This window comes from Coccinella septempunctata, chromosome 5 (genome assembly GCF_907165205.1).
Source record: "Coccinella septempunctata chromosome 5, icCocSept1.1, whole genome shotgun sequence".
Taxonomy (NCBI): Eukaryota; Metazoa; Arthropoda; class Insecta; order Coleoptera; family Coccinellidae; genus Coccinella; species Coccinella septempunctata.
The window spans coordinates 32,246,119-32,260,284 of record NC_058193.1 but is presented as its reverse complement, the minus strand read 5'-3'; the positions used below and the strand labels follow the sequence as shown (position 1 = coordinate 32,260,284).

General features: G+C 32.6%; 6 protein-coding genes across 7 annotated transcripts; 3 read left to right on the top strand and 3 right to left on the bottom strand.

Annotated features, from left to right (window-relative positions):
• Positions 1-79: 79 nt before the first annotated feature.
• On the top strand, positions 80-2,667 carry LOC123313261 (upstream activation factor subunit spp27). Its single transcript, XM_044898063.1, has 4 exons — positions 80-233; positions 1,504-1,700; positions 1,783-2,070; positions 2,128-2,667. The coding sequence occupies exons 1-4, from the start codon at positions 191-193 to the stop codon at positions 2,386-2,388; spliced, it is 789 nt and encodes a 262-aa protein (XP_044753998.1). The 5' UTR covers positions 80-190; the 3' UTR covers positions 2,389-2,667.
• Positions 2,668-2,887: 220 nt separating this feature from the next.
• On the bottom strand, positions 2,888-5,087 carry LOC123313063 (DDB1- and CUL4-associated factor 10 homolog). The gene is made up of 6 exons (XM_044897756.1): positions 4,740-5,087; positions 4,561-4,674; positions 4,347-4,458; positions 4,008-4,265; positions 3,670-3,879; positions 2,888-3,563 (listed from the first exon to the last, which is right to left on the bottom strand). Exons 1-6 carry the CDS (start codon positions 4,961-4,963, stop codon positions 2,949-2,951), a joined length of 1,533 nt encoding a protein of 510 aa, XP_044753691.1. The 5' UTR covers positions 4,964-5,087; the 3' UTR covers positions 2,888-2,948.
• A 214-nt stretch (positions 5,088-5,301) lies between these two features.
• On the top strand, positions 5,302-6,667 carry LOC123313064 (ras suppressor protein 1). Its single transcript, XM_044897757.1, has one exon. It carries the CDS (start codon positions 5,419-5,421, stop codon positions 6,229-6,231), a length of 813 nt encoding a protein of 270 aa, XP_044753692.1. The 5' UTR covers positions 5,302-5,418; the 3' UTR covers positions 6,232-6,667.
• On the bottom strand, positions 6,565-8,455 carry LOC123313065. The gene is made up of 5 exons (XM_044897758.1): positions 8,246-8,455; positions 7,615-7,757; positions 7,262-7,481; positions 7,031-7,166; positions 6,565-6,802 (listed from the first exon to the last, which is right to left on the bottom strand). Exons 1-5 carry the CDS (start codon positions 8,274-8,276, stop codon positions 6,682-6,684), a joined length of 651 nt encoding a protein of 216 aa, XP_044753693.1. The 5' UTR covers positions 8,277-8,455; the 3' UTR covers positions 6,565-6,681.
• Positions 8,456-9,130: 675 nt separating this feature from the next.
• LOC123313060 lies at positions 9,131-10,819 on the top strand. The gene is made up of 5 exons (XM_044897755.1): positions 9,131-9,293; positions 9,369-9,493; positions 9,570-9,789; positions 10,308-10,437; positions 10,573-10,819. Exons 1-5 carry the CDS (start codon positions 9,257-9,259, stop codon positions 10,697-10,699), a joined length of 639 nt encoding a protein of 212 aa, XP_044753690.1. The 5' UTR covers positions 9,131-9,256; the 3' UTR covers positions 10,700-10,819.
• Positions 10,820-11,144: 325 nt separating this feature from the next.
• Positions 11,145-12,606, bottom strand: LOC123313396. 2 transcript variants are annotated; one of them, XM_044898268.1, is made up of 5 exons: positions 12,365-12,606; positions 12,101-12,266; positions 11,724-11,946; positions 11,531-11,651; positions 11,145-11,313 (listed from the first exon to the last, which is right to left on the bottom strand). In XM_044898268.1, the coding sequence occupies exons 2-5, from the start codon at positions 12,194-12,196 to the stop codon at positions 11,178-11,180; spliced, it is 576 nt and encodes a 191-aa protein (XP_044754203.1). In that variant the 5' UTR covers positions 12,197-12,266; positions 12,365-12,606; the 3' UTR covers positions 11,145-11,177. The 2 variants fall into 2 exon arrangements, with proteins under 2 accessions (XP_044754203.1, XP_044754202.1); XM_044898267.1 differs by having other exon boundaries at positions 12,101-12,243; positions 12,365-12,604.
• Positions 12,607-14,166: the final 1,560 nt, after the last annotated feature.

The following is a 14,166-nucleotide window of genomic DNA, read 5'->3' as shown; positions in this document are numbered from 1 at the left end:
TGTGAATTTTCCCTCCTTGCTTATATTGAATGAAATGTATTTGAGCATCTCACTCCAACAAAAACCGAATAAAAGCCGAATATTATCCGCAAAACGTAGCTGCGCAGTGCACTTCTTGAGCACTGCTGCACAAACATATCAGTGTTGATCTTTTATCCTTGTTGGTTGTGTTACTTCTCTATTCATCGACATGGCTGATATATCTGAAGAAGAGCTGCAAAAAGAAATTGCCGGTAAGTTACTATAATTTCAACATTATAATAGATTTGTTTTTCGCATCCACAAAACTGAGGTCCTAATTTTTTTCTAACAATTTTTTTCCTCTGCAATTTCTTGGGTTGACGGTGAAAATCAAAGGGTTTACTCTTGGGCATTATTTTTGCTCAGGTTCCGTGTAAACAATGGCTGCTAGACGCTCTGTCAATGAAAATGCAGAAGGAACTTTGAAATTCGATTTCCTCTGAAAGTTCACTTCGTACAATTGTGATGTACGCATGAAATCGTCTTAGAATTTTTTCGTCTTTAATCTGATGTCAGAGACTTTCGGTGATATCTTGTATTTATAGAGTTTACGTTTTGAAGAATTTACTTCGAGCGGCCCAAGCCTAGAAGATAACGCTATTTACCTTGCTTTATTCCTGCATATCAAATATAATTTCGCAGTAAACTATAGGGTTCATTGTGAATAATTTATTTCTCCCATTTTTAACATTGATTATATCTGAAACAATTTGCATCATTTTGTTTATTATGTAGATCGGCTTTAGAAGCCAAGCGCCAATCTTGTGCACCCACACACAGGGACAAAGCGAGGCCTGCAGCAGAGACAAGCTTGCAGTTTCTCTCGAATGAATATAAAACTAGTTATAGAGACTTGTTTCAGAAAATTTTGGCGCTCGTTTTTCGCCATTTTATCAACTGGAATTCACAAAATATCGATTGTTTTCGCCAATATTCTGTATTTCTTCATTTTTTCGACTTTAAGAGGTTATCTAGTGAAAAACTATTGATTGAAGTAGAAATGTTTAATTTTTTAATTACCCTGAACAAGAGCTGAAATAAAAAATTTAAGCATTTTGATAACTAACCTTCAGCCTTTTTGATAGTTTATGGATAACACGTATCAACGGGATAATATTTCAAAATTTATTTCCCCTGTAATTGATATTTTTGGCCCAAGGTCTATCAAATTTCAATATGAACTTGTGAAATTGTGTTACATTCATAATTCACTAACAGTTGGAAGTACTTGACATATCAGTGCAAACACTGCAAACTTATCTACTCTACTGATAGCAGTAAACAATGCATCAACAGGATAGATTATCAAAGACATTATAAAGATATATAGGTACCTTAAATAGTTAAAAAATCATCGAATTATTGCTTATAAAAGCTGATGGATTAACTAATAATTATCAAATCAACATACATTTTTTCATGTTCAAATTTGAAATTCCATATCTATGTTTAATAACTAAAAAGCATAATTTTGTTGAACAGCAATCCTTGAGGATGCTGATCTGTCTAAAACTTCTGTAAAGAAGGTTAGACAAGAGCTTGAGAAGAAACTAGACTGCAACCTTCTATCCAGGAAAGAAGAAATAGACAACTTAGTGATGGAATTTATAGAAAATAAGAAGAAGGATGAAGAGGAAGATGATGAAGAAGAGGATGAGGAGGAGGAAGATGAAGAAGAGGTAAGTTTCAACCCCAATTATGTGCCCACAAATGGATTTCACAAGATATTGCTTTCATGTTTTCATATAAATATTTTGTCAGGATTCCGACTCTGATAAGAAGAAGAAACGTGGGTCGACTGGAAAGAAACCTCCAGCCAAAAAGAGCAAAAAAGCTGTTGCAAAATCTCGTCCCAAAGATGATTCCGAGGATGAAGATTCAGACGCAAGTGAGCCATCTAAAGACGGTGACTCTGAAGAGGAGTACTCTCCAAAGAAGTCCAGCAAGGGAAAACCTTTCAAGACCAGGAAACTGCCTCCTAAGAAGAAGAAGGGTTCCGAGTCGGACTCTGATGAGGATTGGGGAAAAGGACAAAAGGCTAAGAAGGGGGTATGTAATATTTTTTAATTTTTTCTGTTGGATGATCTATAACTAAATGTTCTACAGGGTGGAGCAAAACGTGGAGGTGGAGGTTATACCAAACAAATGACACTTTCAAAAGAATTAGCTGCTCTTGTTGGCCAAGAATCCATGGCAAGGCATGAAGTTGTCAAGAAAATGTGGGCAATCATTAAAGAACGGGATTTGTATGACCCAAATAACAAACAGTTCGCTATCTGCGATGACGCACTCTTTAAAGTAATAGGAGTCAAACGCTTCAGAACATTTGGAATGATGAAATATTTAAAAAATCATTTCATTTCATAAATGTTTTCGCAAAATTCCAACATGTTTTATAATAGTTATAAGATAAATTTTCAAAAACAAAACTTAGAATGTGTGTGTATTCTTGTATGGTGTTGAACTGATTTGAATTTATTGTTTTGAAAAAAAAAATTGTGCACTATGCAATTTTCTGTAAACCTCAAGTTATGCATTTTAGATTGTATATTGGTTCAGAATGAAATTTGTGATAATTTTTAAATCATTAGGATTTTGGAGACATATTGTGTTCAGAGATAGTTCTTCAATAAACTTACACTTCAATTTTAGTTTTTGAATGCCCTTTACCCTGACAATCATCTGTAGCACTTTTCGAAGTCGTCAAAGAGATGAAATAGTTAAACAAGGGAAAGTTGTACAATAAAAATACACTTAAGGATTGGGATATCATTTTTCGGTTTTTTTCTATGTAATTTCGAAAAATAATCTAGATAAAAATGAATGATTTGATTAAGGGGTTGGTTGGTAGATGATACTAAAAGTATTTATTAAAGAATTTTATTAGAAAAAAATTTGATAATACTTTTAAAATTACAACGTAACAATCATATATAAGGTTCATACCACACAATATCACCCCCTAAACACCCACTGACCAATTTCATATGCACAGGGTTGAATTTACAACAAACAACCACATCCTTATGGTAATCCGACATCTTAACCAATGTGCAAAGTTTCTTAGATTCAGTGGGCAAACAATAAGGTAATTCTTGAGCTCTTTCACTAAACCCTAAAATCCTAACTCCCCTTTTAAATGGAGAACATATCACTCGGCCGTCTTGGGAAAAACAAACTTCCTTGATAAACCCTTTTCCCACACTCTCTTCTTTCATATAATGTGTTAAACGGGGCAGATTCCTAACTAATTTATTCTGATAGTGTGGATATTGTCTGAGGAAAGTTTTATAAGTGTTTTGACCCAGCAGGCCGCTGTTCATTGATCTGAAGGGCTGCAGGTCCCTACTAGTATGAGGCATCGAGTTCCTTTCGGTATTCAATAAGTCATTTGTCACAAAACCCACCCATAAGTCGGTTGGTTTGTAATTGTTACTGAAACCTTCATCATCTGTGTCAATCAGTTCATTGCTCTCATCAACCGTTACATAGTCTAAGTAGTCTGATGGCTCTCGTAGTTGAATATCGTGAACACACGTCCACTGAAAAAAAAAATATTCTAGGATTTCTCCTGAAGACCTCCACTACCTGTACGTATTTCAGCTAATAATTTGAAAACATATTGCCAGATTGTTACATAACACTTACATCTTCGCTCTCATCTGCATTAATATTTCTAGACAATGCACTCCAACCATGAGGATGAATTTGAAGCGAGCTGATCACTTCTGCTCTATTAGGAAAATCATCAATGAATTCAATACGATTTCTTCGCCTACTTGGGTGAAACAAGAAATTATAAATGTTCCCAGCGGGAAAATTCTGTTCAGTCAACTGCATCAATCTGTAAATGTCTGGCTGAAAAAAAAAATTGTCAAAATCTCAAATCCAATGACAAAACTAATTTATATATTTGTATTTCATTGAATACATACTTTTTCTCACATAATGATTCAAATAAAGAAAGAAAAATTTCAAGAACTCACTTTGAAACTCCCCAGATCACTAGATAATGTGGATAGTTGCAAGTTATGTATAATTATCATGTATCCACTAGTTGTTGAAATAACCATTTTTTCACCATCTGGTGTGAGCTTAGTCCTCATGATTCCATTCATAAGAAGGGCAGTATTATAAGGGGTATTGTTTTCACTGTCTCCTTTGATATCCCAAGTGTAAACACTTCCATCAAAGGCAGATGTAACTAATAAATTTTCCGATTTTGAATACTCGATATTTTTGACCTGAAGCAATAATCACAATTAATAATAATAAAAAAAAGGTTGTTCCCCAGAGAGATAGAGAAACTCCTTATGGTTACCTACCCAATTTCTATGTCCATAAAGAGACCTTGTCTCTTTTCTTAAATTCCTCAGGTCCCATAGTTTAATAGTTTTGTCATCTGAACAAGTAGCAAATGTATATGTATCTAAAAATCTACATACAAACTGATAAGTGAATGGAACAGAAACTTTGCTGTTTTTGGATAGTAGATCACTACAACAATAATAATGATAATCAATATTTGCAGTCTCTTACCTTACACAATTAACACAATTAGAATGTGCCTCTGTTATAGTCTTGAAACATTTTTGAGTAGCAGCGTCATACAAGAGTATGCTTTTCTCCTCACAAGCTGCTACTAAGATTCGTCTACAATTTCAATGCTATTAGTACTTTTCGAGATATGATTTTGAAAAATAGGAGTTTATTCTTACCCATCATTACTGAATTCTAAATTAAACACACCACCATACTTTCTTGTAGTTTTTTGTTTTTCTACGGTCTCAAATTTGTCGAAATTGGTGTAGAACTTCGCTGAAATGAAATCATCAAAGCCAAGAGGCTTACCCAGACCTAACTCTCGATGTCTGATAAAATCGTGTAAAGTCTTAGTGAATTTTATTGGTTGAGAGGTTCGGCAAGGTCTTCTGGGACTCATTTCATTGCCCTTTTCGAAATTATAATATCAAAAGTTATTTAAAAATTTGATATTTTTAAAGCACATTGATAAAGAAATATTTATATTTTGATATTTGACATTTGTGACGTAGTCATAGACTTGTGACAGCACTGACAGGCGACAGAGAAGTAATTTTGATTTTCATCTTCGTGTCTGGTCTTAGTTTTACAGGAATTTTAAATTTGAATTTACCTTTAATTATAGAATCATGGAGGTAAAGGTAATATTTCCATGATATTGTTAAAGTATAACAACTTGTTACTCTTTGGTATTATTAGATCTACGGGATTGCCAGTTTCCATAACCATATTTGGACGACAGTAGAAAACCAGGTGTGTCTTGTACATTGAAGTCGTTTTTATTATTATTATTATTGTTCTTCTGAACATAACATACTAGTTATTCCGAGAATTTTGAAATTGAAATCCGAAGAAATGGCGAAAGCAAAAAAGGTATTGGAAGAAGCAGTGGAATCGAATATTTTGGAGATAGATCTAGTTGATAGAAACATAAGTTTATTCGAAGAATTACCAGGTATATTAGATATGAATCATATCACAAGATTGACCCTCAGTCATAACAAAATAGCTGCTGTACCACCTGGTCTTGCCAATTTGACAAACTTGGAGATTTTAACACTTTCGAATAACATAATTGAAGAACTACCACTATCATTGTCTTCAATGCCCAAGTTGAGAATACTGAACCTTTCAATGAACCGTTTATATAACTTGCCCAGAGGATTTGGTGCTTTTCCAGTTCTTGAGGTTCTCGATTTGTCCTATAATAATTTAAGTGAAAAAACTTTACCTGGGAATTTTTTCATGATGGCTACACTTCGAGCATTGTACTTGGCAGATAATGATTTTGAATATCTCTCAAGTGACATTAAAAACTTGAAGCAACTTCAGATATTAGTTTTGCGAGAGAATGACCTGATTGAGCTGCCGAGAGAGATTGGTGAATTAACTCGTTTGAGAGAACTCCATATTCAAGGAAATCGTCTAACAATACTGCCTCCAGAAGTTGGCAATTTGGATATGACCTCAAATAAGTCAGTTTTCAAATTTGAAGGCAATGAATGGGTAAACCCTATCAAGAAACAGTTAGAACTTGGTTTGAGTCATCTGGCGGAATTTTTGAAGAGTGAGCAGTATAGGATATTGTTCAACAGATATTCAACCAATAAGCCTCCAGTTCCTCCTCCTTGTGTTGATAAAGCAAAGAAAATTTCTAGAATTCGCTGAAGAAATTCTCATTTTGTATTGTGGTTGGTGCTTGTTTTTATCACCAAATGTTCAGTTCTTATATCTACTTATAATTAATTTTTTAGAGTAAATCCTTCTATATCTTATTTTTGTAATTCCACTAAAAAATTCATTGTTGAGAATCATTTCCCCCTTTTTTAATAAGTGGAAATATCGATTGCTTAGTCATGGATTCAAAATTTGTATTACTTTACTTACAAATATTAATATTCCTGACTACCAGACAATTCTCTTGGATAGCTTAGATCTATTTGCCTTATGTACTAATATTTTGCCTTAGAGATGATTGTGCCTTATATTGAAAACCCAGACAATTTTATAACAAATGATTATTTTTATATCTGTAAAATAAGATTTTATTGTTGATTTAATATTCAGTATGATGCTTGAACATTAAACTAGTCATTTTACCATACACATGTTTTTTTGTTAGGTATTGCACACTTTCACATTACTATTATAAAGTTGTTCCATTGTATTCCGGGTGATTGAGTTGGGACAGTTGGATTCGAAGGGCGATTTGAAACAGTTTTTCGCTTTGATCAAAGTACTGAAAAAATTTTGTTAATCAGTTCATTCAAAGAAAATAAAAAATGAAAGTCCCTACTTAAAAGTAAGAACATGATCCACACTATATTTCTACAAGGAATCATCCCTTCAATTTTTTCATTTATACCCTGTATAATGATGAAATTGTGTTTAAGCAGACAAATACTTATGTGGGTAATGAATATAATCATGAACTTGCCAAAATCAAGCGTACAACTCCAATACCTACCTGCAAACTATTGAGAGTATTGTGTCATCTTTCTTGTTAACAGAACGTAAGTCGTCCTCAAATTGGCGTATACATTTTCCAGTTTCTCCCCTTTTATTAGAGAAGAAAGTTTCAAAAACGCAAGGATTGACGATTTCTGTGAAAATGTATGTATTAATAATAATTATATCTAATAACATTCGATGTTTCAACTTTACCATGATTTTTTCATAAAAAAAATATTTTACTTACCGAATAGATGCTCTCCATCTGCGTTGCACATAAAGGATGCTTGGGCTACCAAAGAAGTAACGATAGCATTCGCAAGACCTTTCTTACGATGTGTCACACAAGATTCAATAGCTTCCACCAAGGTTTTTGTGTTTTCCTCGAAATGGTTTACGAATAATTTGCAAAATGAAGTATTCTGTCTTGATATGGCCAACGAGTGCAACGTTTTTCTATATTCCGTCTGAAAGAAATTGAAAGAAGAGCTCAATTAATGGGTTTCCAGAATATTTAAACTAATTTTCAGTAGATTAATCGTGTTCTCGTTTCCTTAAACGAACAAGAACCAAAGAAATCATCAAGTTTTTTAGTCTTACATCAAGTAAAGTTTCAGTCGATCTACATTCACTACCATTTATTGTTAAGAGACCTTGCAAAACCATTTTCATGAAAAACCCTGCATTTTCTTCATCGCTTCTTGGGTTTTCAATTTCAGCCAAAGATTGACCGAGGATGGCCGCTGAAATATTGAACTTTAAATCATCGTCAGTTAATGGAAGAATGTTAGAAGAAAATTCAAAATCACATATCGATATAATACTCTAATTGTCTGTATGCAGTTAATTTTTCAATTGATGTTAATCCAGACAGTGAACTACGTCTAAAGTAAATGAATAATCTGATTTTCGAATATCAGTGAAATGAAAATAAGTAACTACACACTGACCATACATTATATAAAACCATGAAATTATGTGATAGATTAACAGGCATATTTTTCACTTCCATTGAATATTTTCTGTATATTGTTTGCCAAAGACCAAAAGGAACAAACGGTACCAAAAGGAAAAAATAAAATAACAATTGCTTCAGCGAATATGAAAGAGTAAAAAAATAATCATAATGATACATTTTGTCATTTTCTTAAATGAAGAAAACATTCCAATAAATTATTTGGTCTCTCATAATATTATTTTATATTTATGTTTTATTATATTTTCAACTTACCCAGAAACAGAATTACAGCGATCGACTTCATTATTCTGTATATATTTTCGATTTGATTGTGTTCGCAACAATTGATTACCTATATAAATTTTTGACCAATGTTACACGATAGGATGATTTATTATTGTGGAGAAAAATTATTCACCGAATTTTCGAGTAAACCATAATAATGATAGCAATATGAAGGAGAAATAAACAAGGTCTCTGTATCTATAAGAAGATAAACCTGGAGAACTCTGAAATCATATAATCATTGGAAATGGACTTTATTCAATATTTTCTAGGATAATTAATCTTGCATAACAATTAGGTGGAAGAATGAATTTATGTTCGGTTTTCCTACATAAGAAAATCAGCAAATAGAGATGTGCTAAGGGTTACCTAAGATTCTTAAGAATATATTTTTCCTATATATACCAAATGAAATTATTCCAAAACTGGAAATTTTAAACTCTGCTTCGTTGATGAGTTCAAAAGGCCTTTATGAGTGCATGTAACAGGATATATACAGAGTGTTCCAACTCAAACGAGCAACCCCGTATTTTTTCTTATCCCATATATTGATCTGAAAAATTTCCCGAAACACGTCGACATCTTTTGACGTACATTTAAGGCTTGTATGAGCAAGAGGGGGAGCTTCAACCCCTCAAAATTGAAGAGGGGGTACAGGGGTTGAGTGATAGTTCATTTGAAAGGTCTTGGAAGCCTCTTTAAAACGGTTTACACATGAAAAATATAATTTTGATGAACCGTTTTATCCAAAAATCTAATTTTTTGAATAGTATGGAAATTTCTTGATTATGGTATCCCGAAGATGATCAATTCGCTGAAATCATTAGTGAAGGACATTCGATTGGAATTTGGCTCTGAAATTATTTCGAATTATATCGGAGAACTTCATATCAGGTGACCTTTCGAAAACAGATAAACAAGACAAGAATCAAGAAATATTTTGATTCCTATTCTTGCAGTTAATTTACCGAGCGCATAACTACGTTTGTACCAGTCAATATGAGATTTCTAATTCTTTCTGTACTTCTTCTGGGAGGTGAGATTTTATTTCGATAGTTAATGATGGAAAAAATAAGCCAGATTTGTCTAAATGGTTCGTTTTTTTTTTCAGTTTACCAGGAAGTTTCTGCCCAATACTCTCCAGTTGAGCTTTTAAGAGCCCTCAATGAAATTCGTGTAATATCAGTCATATCGAATAAGATAGGAACAAGTTGCAAGAATAAGGATGATTTTAAGGTGAGTTTTAATAATTTTTTATGAGGAAGCCATACATACAGTCCAGGAATAAATCGCATGTTATTTTCTTCCTTAGCAAAAAACCGAGGATATGCTGCAATGTTACATGAGTTTCAAAGGGAAAGAAACTGTATGTGGTACCGTAAAGAACAGCTTGGAAAATTGTACGCAGCCTCTTGTCACATCTTTCGAGAGTTGCGTTGATCCCAAATACCACGATATCCCCAAATTCATAGTCGAAATTGCTAAATCCGCGGCAGACTATGCTTGTAAAACAAAGGGAGAAAAACTTATTGGTATGTATACATACAACTCTTCTAGTAATAAATCTGAGAACTATACAGCGATCTCGGAGCAACCGTTAGTCTTAACAAATTTTTAACTGACCACATCTTTTTGGGAATTTTTCGAACGTCAACTTTCGAGTCGCGTATGTTCCAGAAAAATCATCAAAAATCGGAAAATGATACACATTCCGAAAAAGCAACTCTTCTAGTAATAAATCTGAGAATTACAGCGATCTTGAAGCAACCGTTCGGTCTTGACGAATTTTTAACTGACCCCATATTTTTGGGAATTTTTCGAAGGTCACCTTTCGAGTCGAATATCTTCCAGAAAAATTATCACAGATAGAAAAGTGATGCACATTCCTAAAGAGCAACTCTTCTACTTCTAGTAATAAATCTGAAAATTTCATTCATTTCGGCACAACCGTTCGTTCTTGAGGAAGTTTTAACTGACTCCCTAACTGATCCCTATTCTCTTTGTCCACTTTTTTTCTTTTTCAATTTTCCATCTTTTTGTTTATTTTCAGAGCTTCTGCATCCATGTGTTACCAAGTTGACCTTCAAGAAGAGCGATGTTTGCTTGAAGTCATTCAAGCAGAAAATAGAAAATATCGAAAACGATAAGGATATCACAAACGTTAAAACTGATCTTTGCAAGTAAGTACAAATTTCACTTATAATGACATCAATGGTAATTGATATATTGGGTTCGAAAATTTCATCATTTCTTCATTGTATATTTTCATTACTGTAAAGAAAAATAAGGGAGATGCTATTATGTGAATTTTTCAGATCTTTGGAGACCACAAAGGCATGCATTTTGAAGGATTTCAAGAATGTATGCCATAACGACTTCACTCTTGACGCTGTGGTAGGAGTTTATGATGCCATCATAACGAAGCCTTGCAAACATATTTGAGATGAAGAGTTATTATGTCAATGTCAAGTGAACTCTGAATTTTGTGTATAATAATTTGAATGAAACTTCTGTAGATCATTAATAGCATTGTTATCAAATTAAATACTGAGCTTATTTTAATATTCCGATTCCGTTCACTGAGATAATAAGGTTTAAACAAACTCTGCAGCCTTAAAAGACATTTTGTCTTAAGGTATACCATTAGGTATACCTATGAGTTTTATTACATTTTATTACAACTGGTATCTAATTTTCCAGCACCAAGGCATTATATATATCTCATCTACCTACATTTATTCTAAAAACCCTGATCCTTCACCATTTTGATATATTTTTGGAACCAGAACTTCAAGGAACCATTCGTAAGAAGGCTTAGTAGCACAGAAACGCTAGACTGTCCTTATCAGGCCCTGGATTTTAATTTTTAATATTGAATAAGGAGCTACTCTTGTAAAAATTTTTATTATTCTTAATATTATCACAATTTTTTCTTTTTTAAATCACAAGGTTCAACTGTAGCTTTGTATATTCCTCTAACTGTATTAATTGTTATGTTATTCGGACAATTGCTCTCAATTGTGCCGGTGAGACATCTCTCCAGTTCAGAAGAAGCCCTGTGAATTAAATTTGTTATTTGAATATGCATTCAGGAAATTCACTTTTCGATATCAAAGAGGCATTGCTTTATGCAATTATTCAGATGCTTATTACAGAATTACAAATAACCTTTAATTAAGACGCTATATTCACATATATCTTTCACTTTCATCGAATTAATTTCAGATAAACCGGATAATGAGGATTTTCATTATTCTTAGTAGAGACACTCACCTACAAAATTCATCGGTCAGTTTTTTTTCCACCAAAAATACGGACTGTACATCAATCACGAATCTATTGATGCAAGGCTCTTCAGATTCCAGTGATTTCAGAAAACAGGGATTTGCCAATTCTGTAATCATTTTGCATATTTTACACAAATATATTGAATGCGTCATTTCTCAAAAATGATTTGTGTTCTTACCAAGTAAATGCGAAGTTTCGATGTTACATATAAATTTAGCTTGAGTAATGGCTGTTTCTATAGACGCCTCAATGGCACCCTTAAGTATTACATTTTTGTTGCATTCCTCTATCTTCTTTCCTAATGGCTTCAAACATCTCAGCCAATCTTCGGCTACAGATTCACAAAAAGAACCAGATACGTGAAGATCACCTATGCAATTGACAGCTTCCGTCTTTGCCCTCTAAAAAAATCGATCCTGCTTCAAAAACATTTTCAGATTTGGACAAAAATATGCATAAAACAAGAACTTTTTTGAGTGAATACATAGCTATAGACGAATTTGGGACAACAAGTGAAATTCATTAATCGATTTAATAATTTCCACACCTACTTACCCTCACAGTTGGGCTTATTTTTGTCGAACAATTGTCTCCTGCCATCAAAATAATACTCTCGAGAATGAAGAACTGTACAAAACCAATTTTCTCCATATTTTTCCTTTCATCTTGTGTGAAAGCATATAGTTGGGCCAAACAACCTACGAAATTCTTAATGCATAATCTAAAATGTTATCTTCTAGTACCTCAACTAAGGTGATCCACAAGTGTTTAATGTTCAATTAATTTCAACACTTTTCATCATGTGTTACTAATACTTACCTGAAAGTAAAATCAATATCAAAGTTTTCATATTGTTTATGAACACTGCCAACACGTAAATCGAATTTCACTAATGTTAATAATTAATAAAATGTTCAAGAGTTAATCTTCATAACCTTTCGATATCGATAACTCATTTATCTCATAGAGTGGATGCAAGGTTCTCATTAAAGGATGTATAATTATGGATCTGTCCATTTCTTGAATCAATCGAAATTCATTGCATTTCAATTATTAAGTTAGAAAGGAAAGTAGTTAATAGAAATACTCATTTTCCAAATTCATTGTTTGAAGTGCTGTGAAGCTCTCTATATAGTCAAAAAAATCAGACCGTTTTTCGATAAATTATTCCAATAATTACTGCCTGAATTTCTTCAGGCAACAGGAAGAAATGGATGAATGAAATTTGGAATGAAGATCGACTACGATGTTTAAAAACATCTCAAGCTCGACAGTTTTCGATAGTCCTATAGCAGAGTGACATTTTGATCGATTTTAAAAGATAAAAATGAATAGTTTTTCCCTTAGCAATCAAATAAATCTAGGCATATAAACAGAGAAAAGTTTGAAATGAAGAATCAAAAGTCTACGAATGGCTTTTATAAGCCCACTAGAGATCTCATTCATTATCTTTTCAACCTTTGAATTCAATTGCATGAGGTAATATATGATCAAGTGAATAAAGATAATATCATATCGAGAAATTCAAGAAGTGTCTTTTCTGAATCTGAAAACAATAAGAATTGAAATTAAAATTCTTGGGATCGAATCCATTAATGAATGATGCATTTTTTCGAAGAGAAAATTGTTAATAAATTCATTCCCATTCAATTTCAACCGAGCAAATTTATCCCCCTTGTAGTCTTATTGAATAATGATGTAAATGCTCTTATCCGGACAAGGCGTAATATAAAAAATATATGTAGGTAGTCCTGAATGTTGTAGAGTAACATATAGATGTGCTAAAAGCTGTTTTTTGAGGTAGGTATGGAATATTAATATTTTACTGTTCGATTATGAATTTACTTAATAGTTAGTAAATACTGTTTTCATCTTCTGAAGATGGATTTTCAACTGAAAAGATGGTTAGTTAACGTGATTACTATTATATTATTATATTTTCATAATGAGCTGTGCCACCCCTGGAAAAACAAAATTTATTAGATTAACTAGCTAAATCAAATTAATTTCAAGGGTTGGGTTATTTGAATTTTTGGTATTTTTAGTATACGTTACGGTCATAATGAAAAACTGGAAGGCGTGGGTGATTCTTGTTTTCGAAAAAGATTCATTAAATAAATGGAAAACTATATTTCTAAATTCATTTCATTCGATATAACTGTTTGTGAGAACCAAAAATAACATTTTTTATGGGTTTTCCCATAAAAACATTCTACATTATTGATTTAATGATTCCACAATTTCATTTACGAACTAATCAGTAGAATAAGCGCCTAATAATTTATACAAGTATTCATTGCTTTCAACTTTGTTGTTCTGAAAGATGATAAATATCGTAAAATAACAAACCAATTCCATCAATAATTAGTACAGATGCAATAAATCACAGATTCACGTGTAAATATGGAAATATTCATGAATAAATACACATGAAAATAGCAAAGGATTTGAATCATCTAATCCAGATGATTCCGAATATTATGAACGACGTACGGATTCTTTAAATTCCTTCTGGTTTCTTTTCAACCAAATATTAAAGAAAAATTTGAAATTCTAGATTGTCAGTAACAAATGGAAACAATATGTAACATGGGTAAATTAAAGAAACAAAAGAAGCGACT

Bases quoted from the DNA above. Each gene is read 5' to 3' on its own strand.
- LOC123313261 (XM_044898063.1), top strand. From the start codon at position 191: ATGGCTGATATATCTGAAGAAGAGCTGCAAAAAGAAATTGCCG. The intron at 234-1,503 runs GTAAGTTACTAT...TTTGTTGAACAG, and splicing joins GCTGCAAAAAGAAATTGCCG to CAATCCTTGAGGATGCTGAT. The intron at 1,701-1,782 runs GTAAGTTTCAAC...ATATTTTGTCAG, and splicing joins AGGAGGAAGATGAAGAAGAG to GATTCCGACTCTGATAAGAA.
- LOC123313063 (XM_044897756.1), bottom strand. From the start codon at position 4,963: ATGAGTCCCAGAAGACCTTGCCGAACCTCTCAACCAATAAAATTCACT. The intron at 3,880-4,007 runs GTGAGTTCTTGA...TTTTTTTTTCAG, and splicing joins GTGATCTGGGGAGTTTCAAA to CCAGACATTTACAGATTGAT. The intron at 3,564-3,669 runs GTAAGTGTTATG...TTTTTTTTTCAG, and splicing joins ATGCAGATGAGAGCGAAGAT to TGGACGTGTGTTCACGATAT.
- LOC123313064 (XM_044897757.1), top strand. From the start codon at position 5,419: ATGGCGAAAGCAAAAAAGGTATTGGAAGAAGCAGTGGAATCGAATATT.
- LOC123313065 (XM_044897758.1), bottom strand. From the start codon at position 8,276: ATGAAGTCGATCGCTGTAATTCTGTTTCTGG. The intron at 7,167-7,261 runs GTAAGTAAAATA...ACATTTTCACAG, and splicing joins AGATGGAGAGCATCTATTCG to AAATCGTCAATCCTTGCGTT. The intron at 6,803-7,030 runs GTAGGTATTGGA...AAATTTTTTCAG, and splicing joins ATACTCTCAATAGTTTGCAG to TACTTTGATCAAAGCGAAAA.
- LOC123313060 (XM_044897755.1), top strand. From the start codon at position 9,257: ATGAGATTTCTAATTCTTTCTGTACTTCTTCTGGGAG. The intron at 9,494-9,569 runs GTGAGTTTTAAT...TTTCTTCCTTAG, and splicing joins AGAATAAGGATGATTTTAAG to CAAAAAACCGAGGATATGCT. The intron at 10,438-10,572 runs GTAAGTACAAAT...TGAATTTTTCAG, and splicing joins GTTAAAACTGATCTTTGCAA to ATCTTTGGAGACCACAAAGG.
- LOC123313396 (XM_044898267.1), bottom strand. From the start codon at position 12,395: ATGAAAACTTTGATATTGATTTTACTTTCAG. The intron at 11,947-12,100 runs GTAAGTAGGTGT...CGATTTTTTTAG, and splicing joins AAATAAGCCCAACTGTGAGG to AGGGCAAAGACGGAAGCTGT. The intron at 11,652-11,723 runs GTAAGAACACAA...AAATGATTACAG, and splicing joins CGAAACTTCGCATTTACTTG to AATTGGCAAATCCCTGTTTT.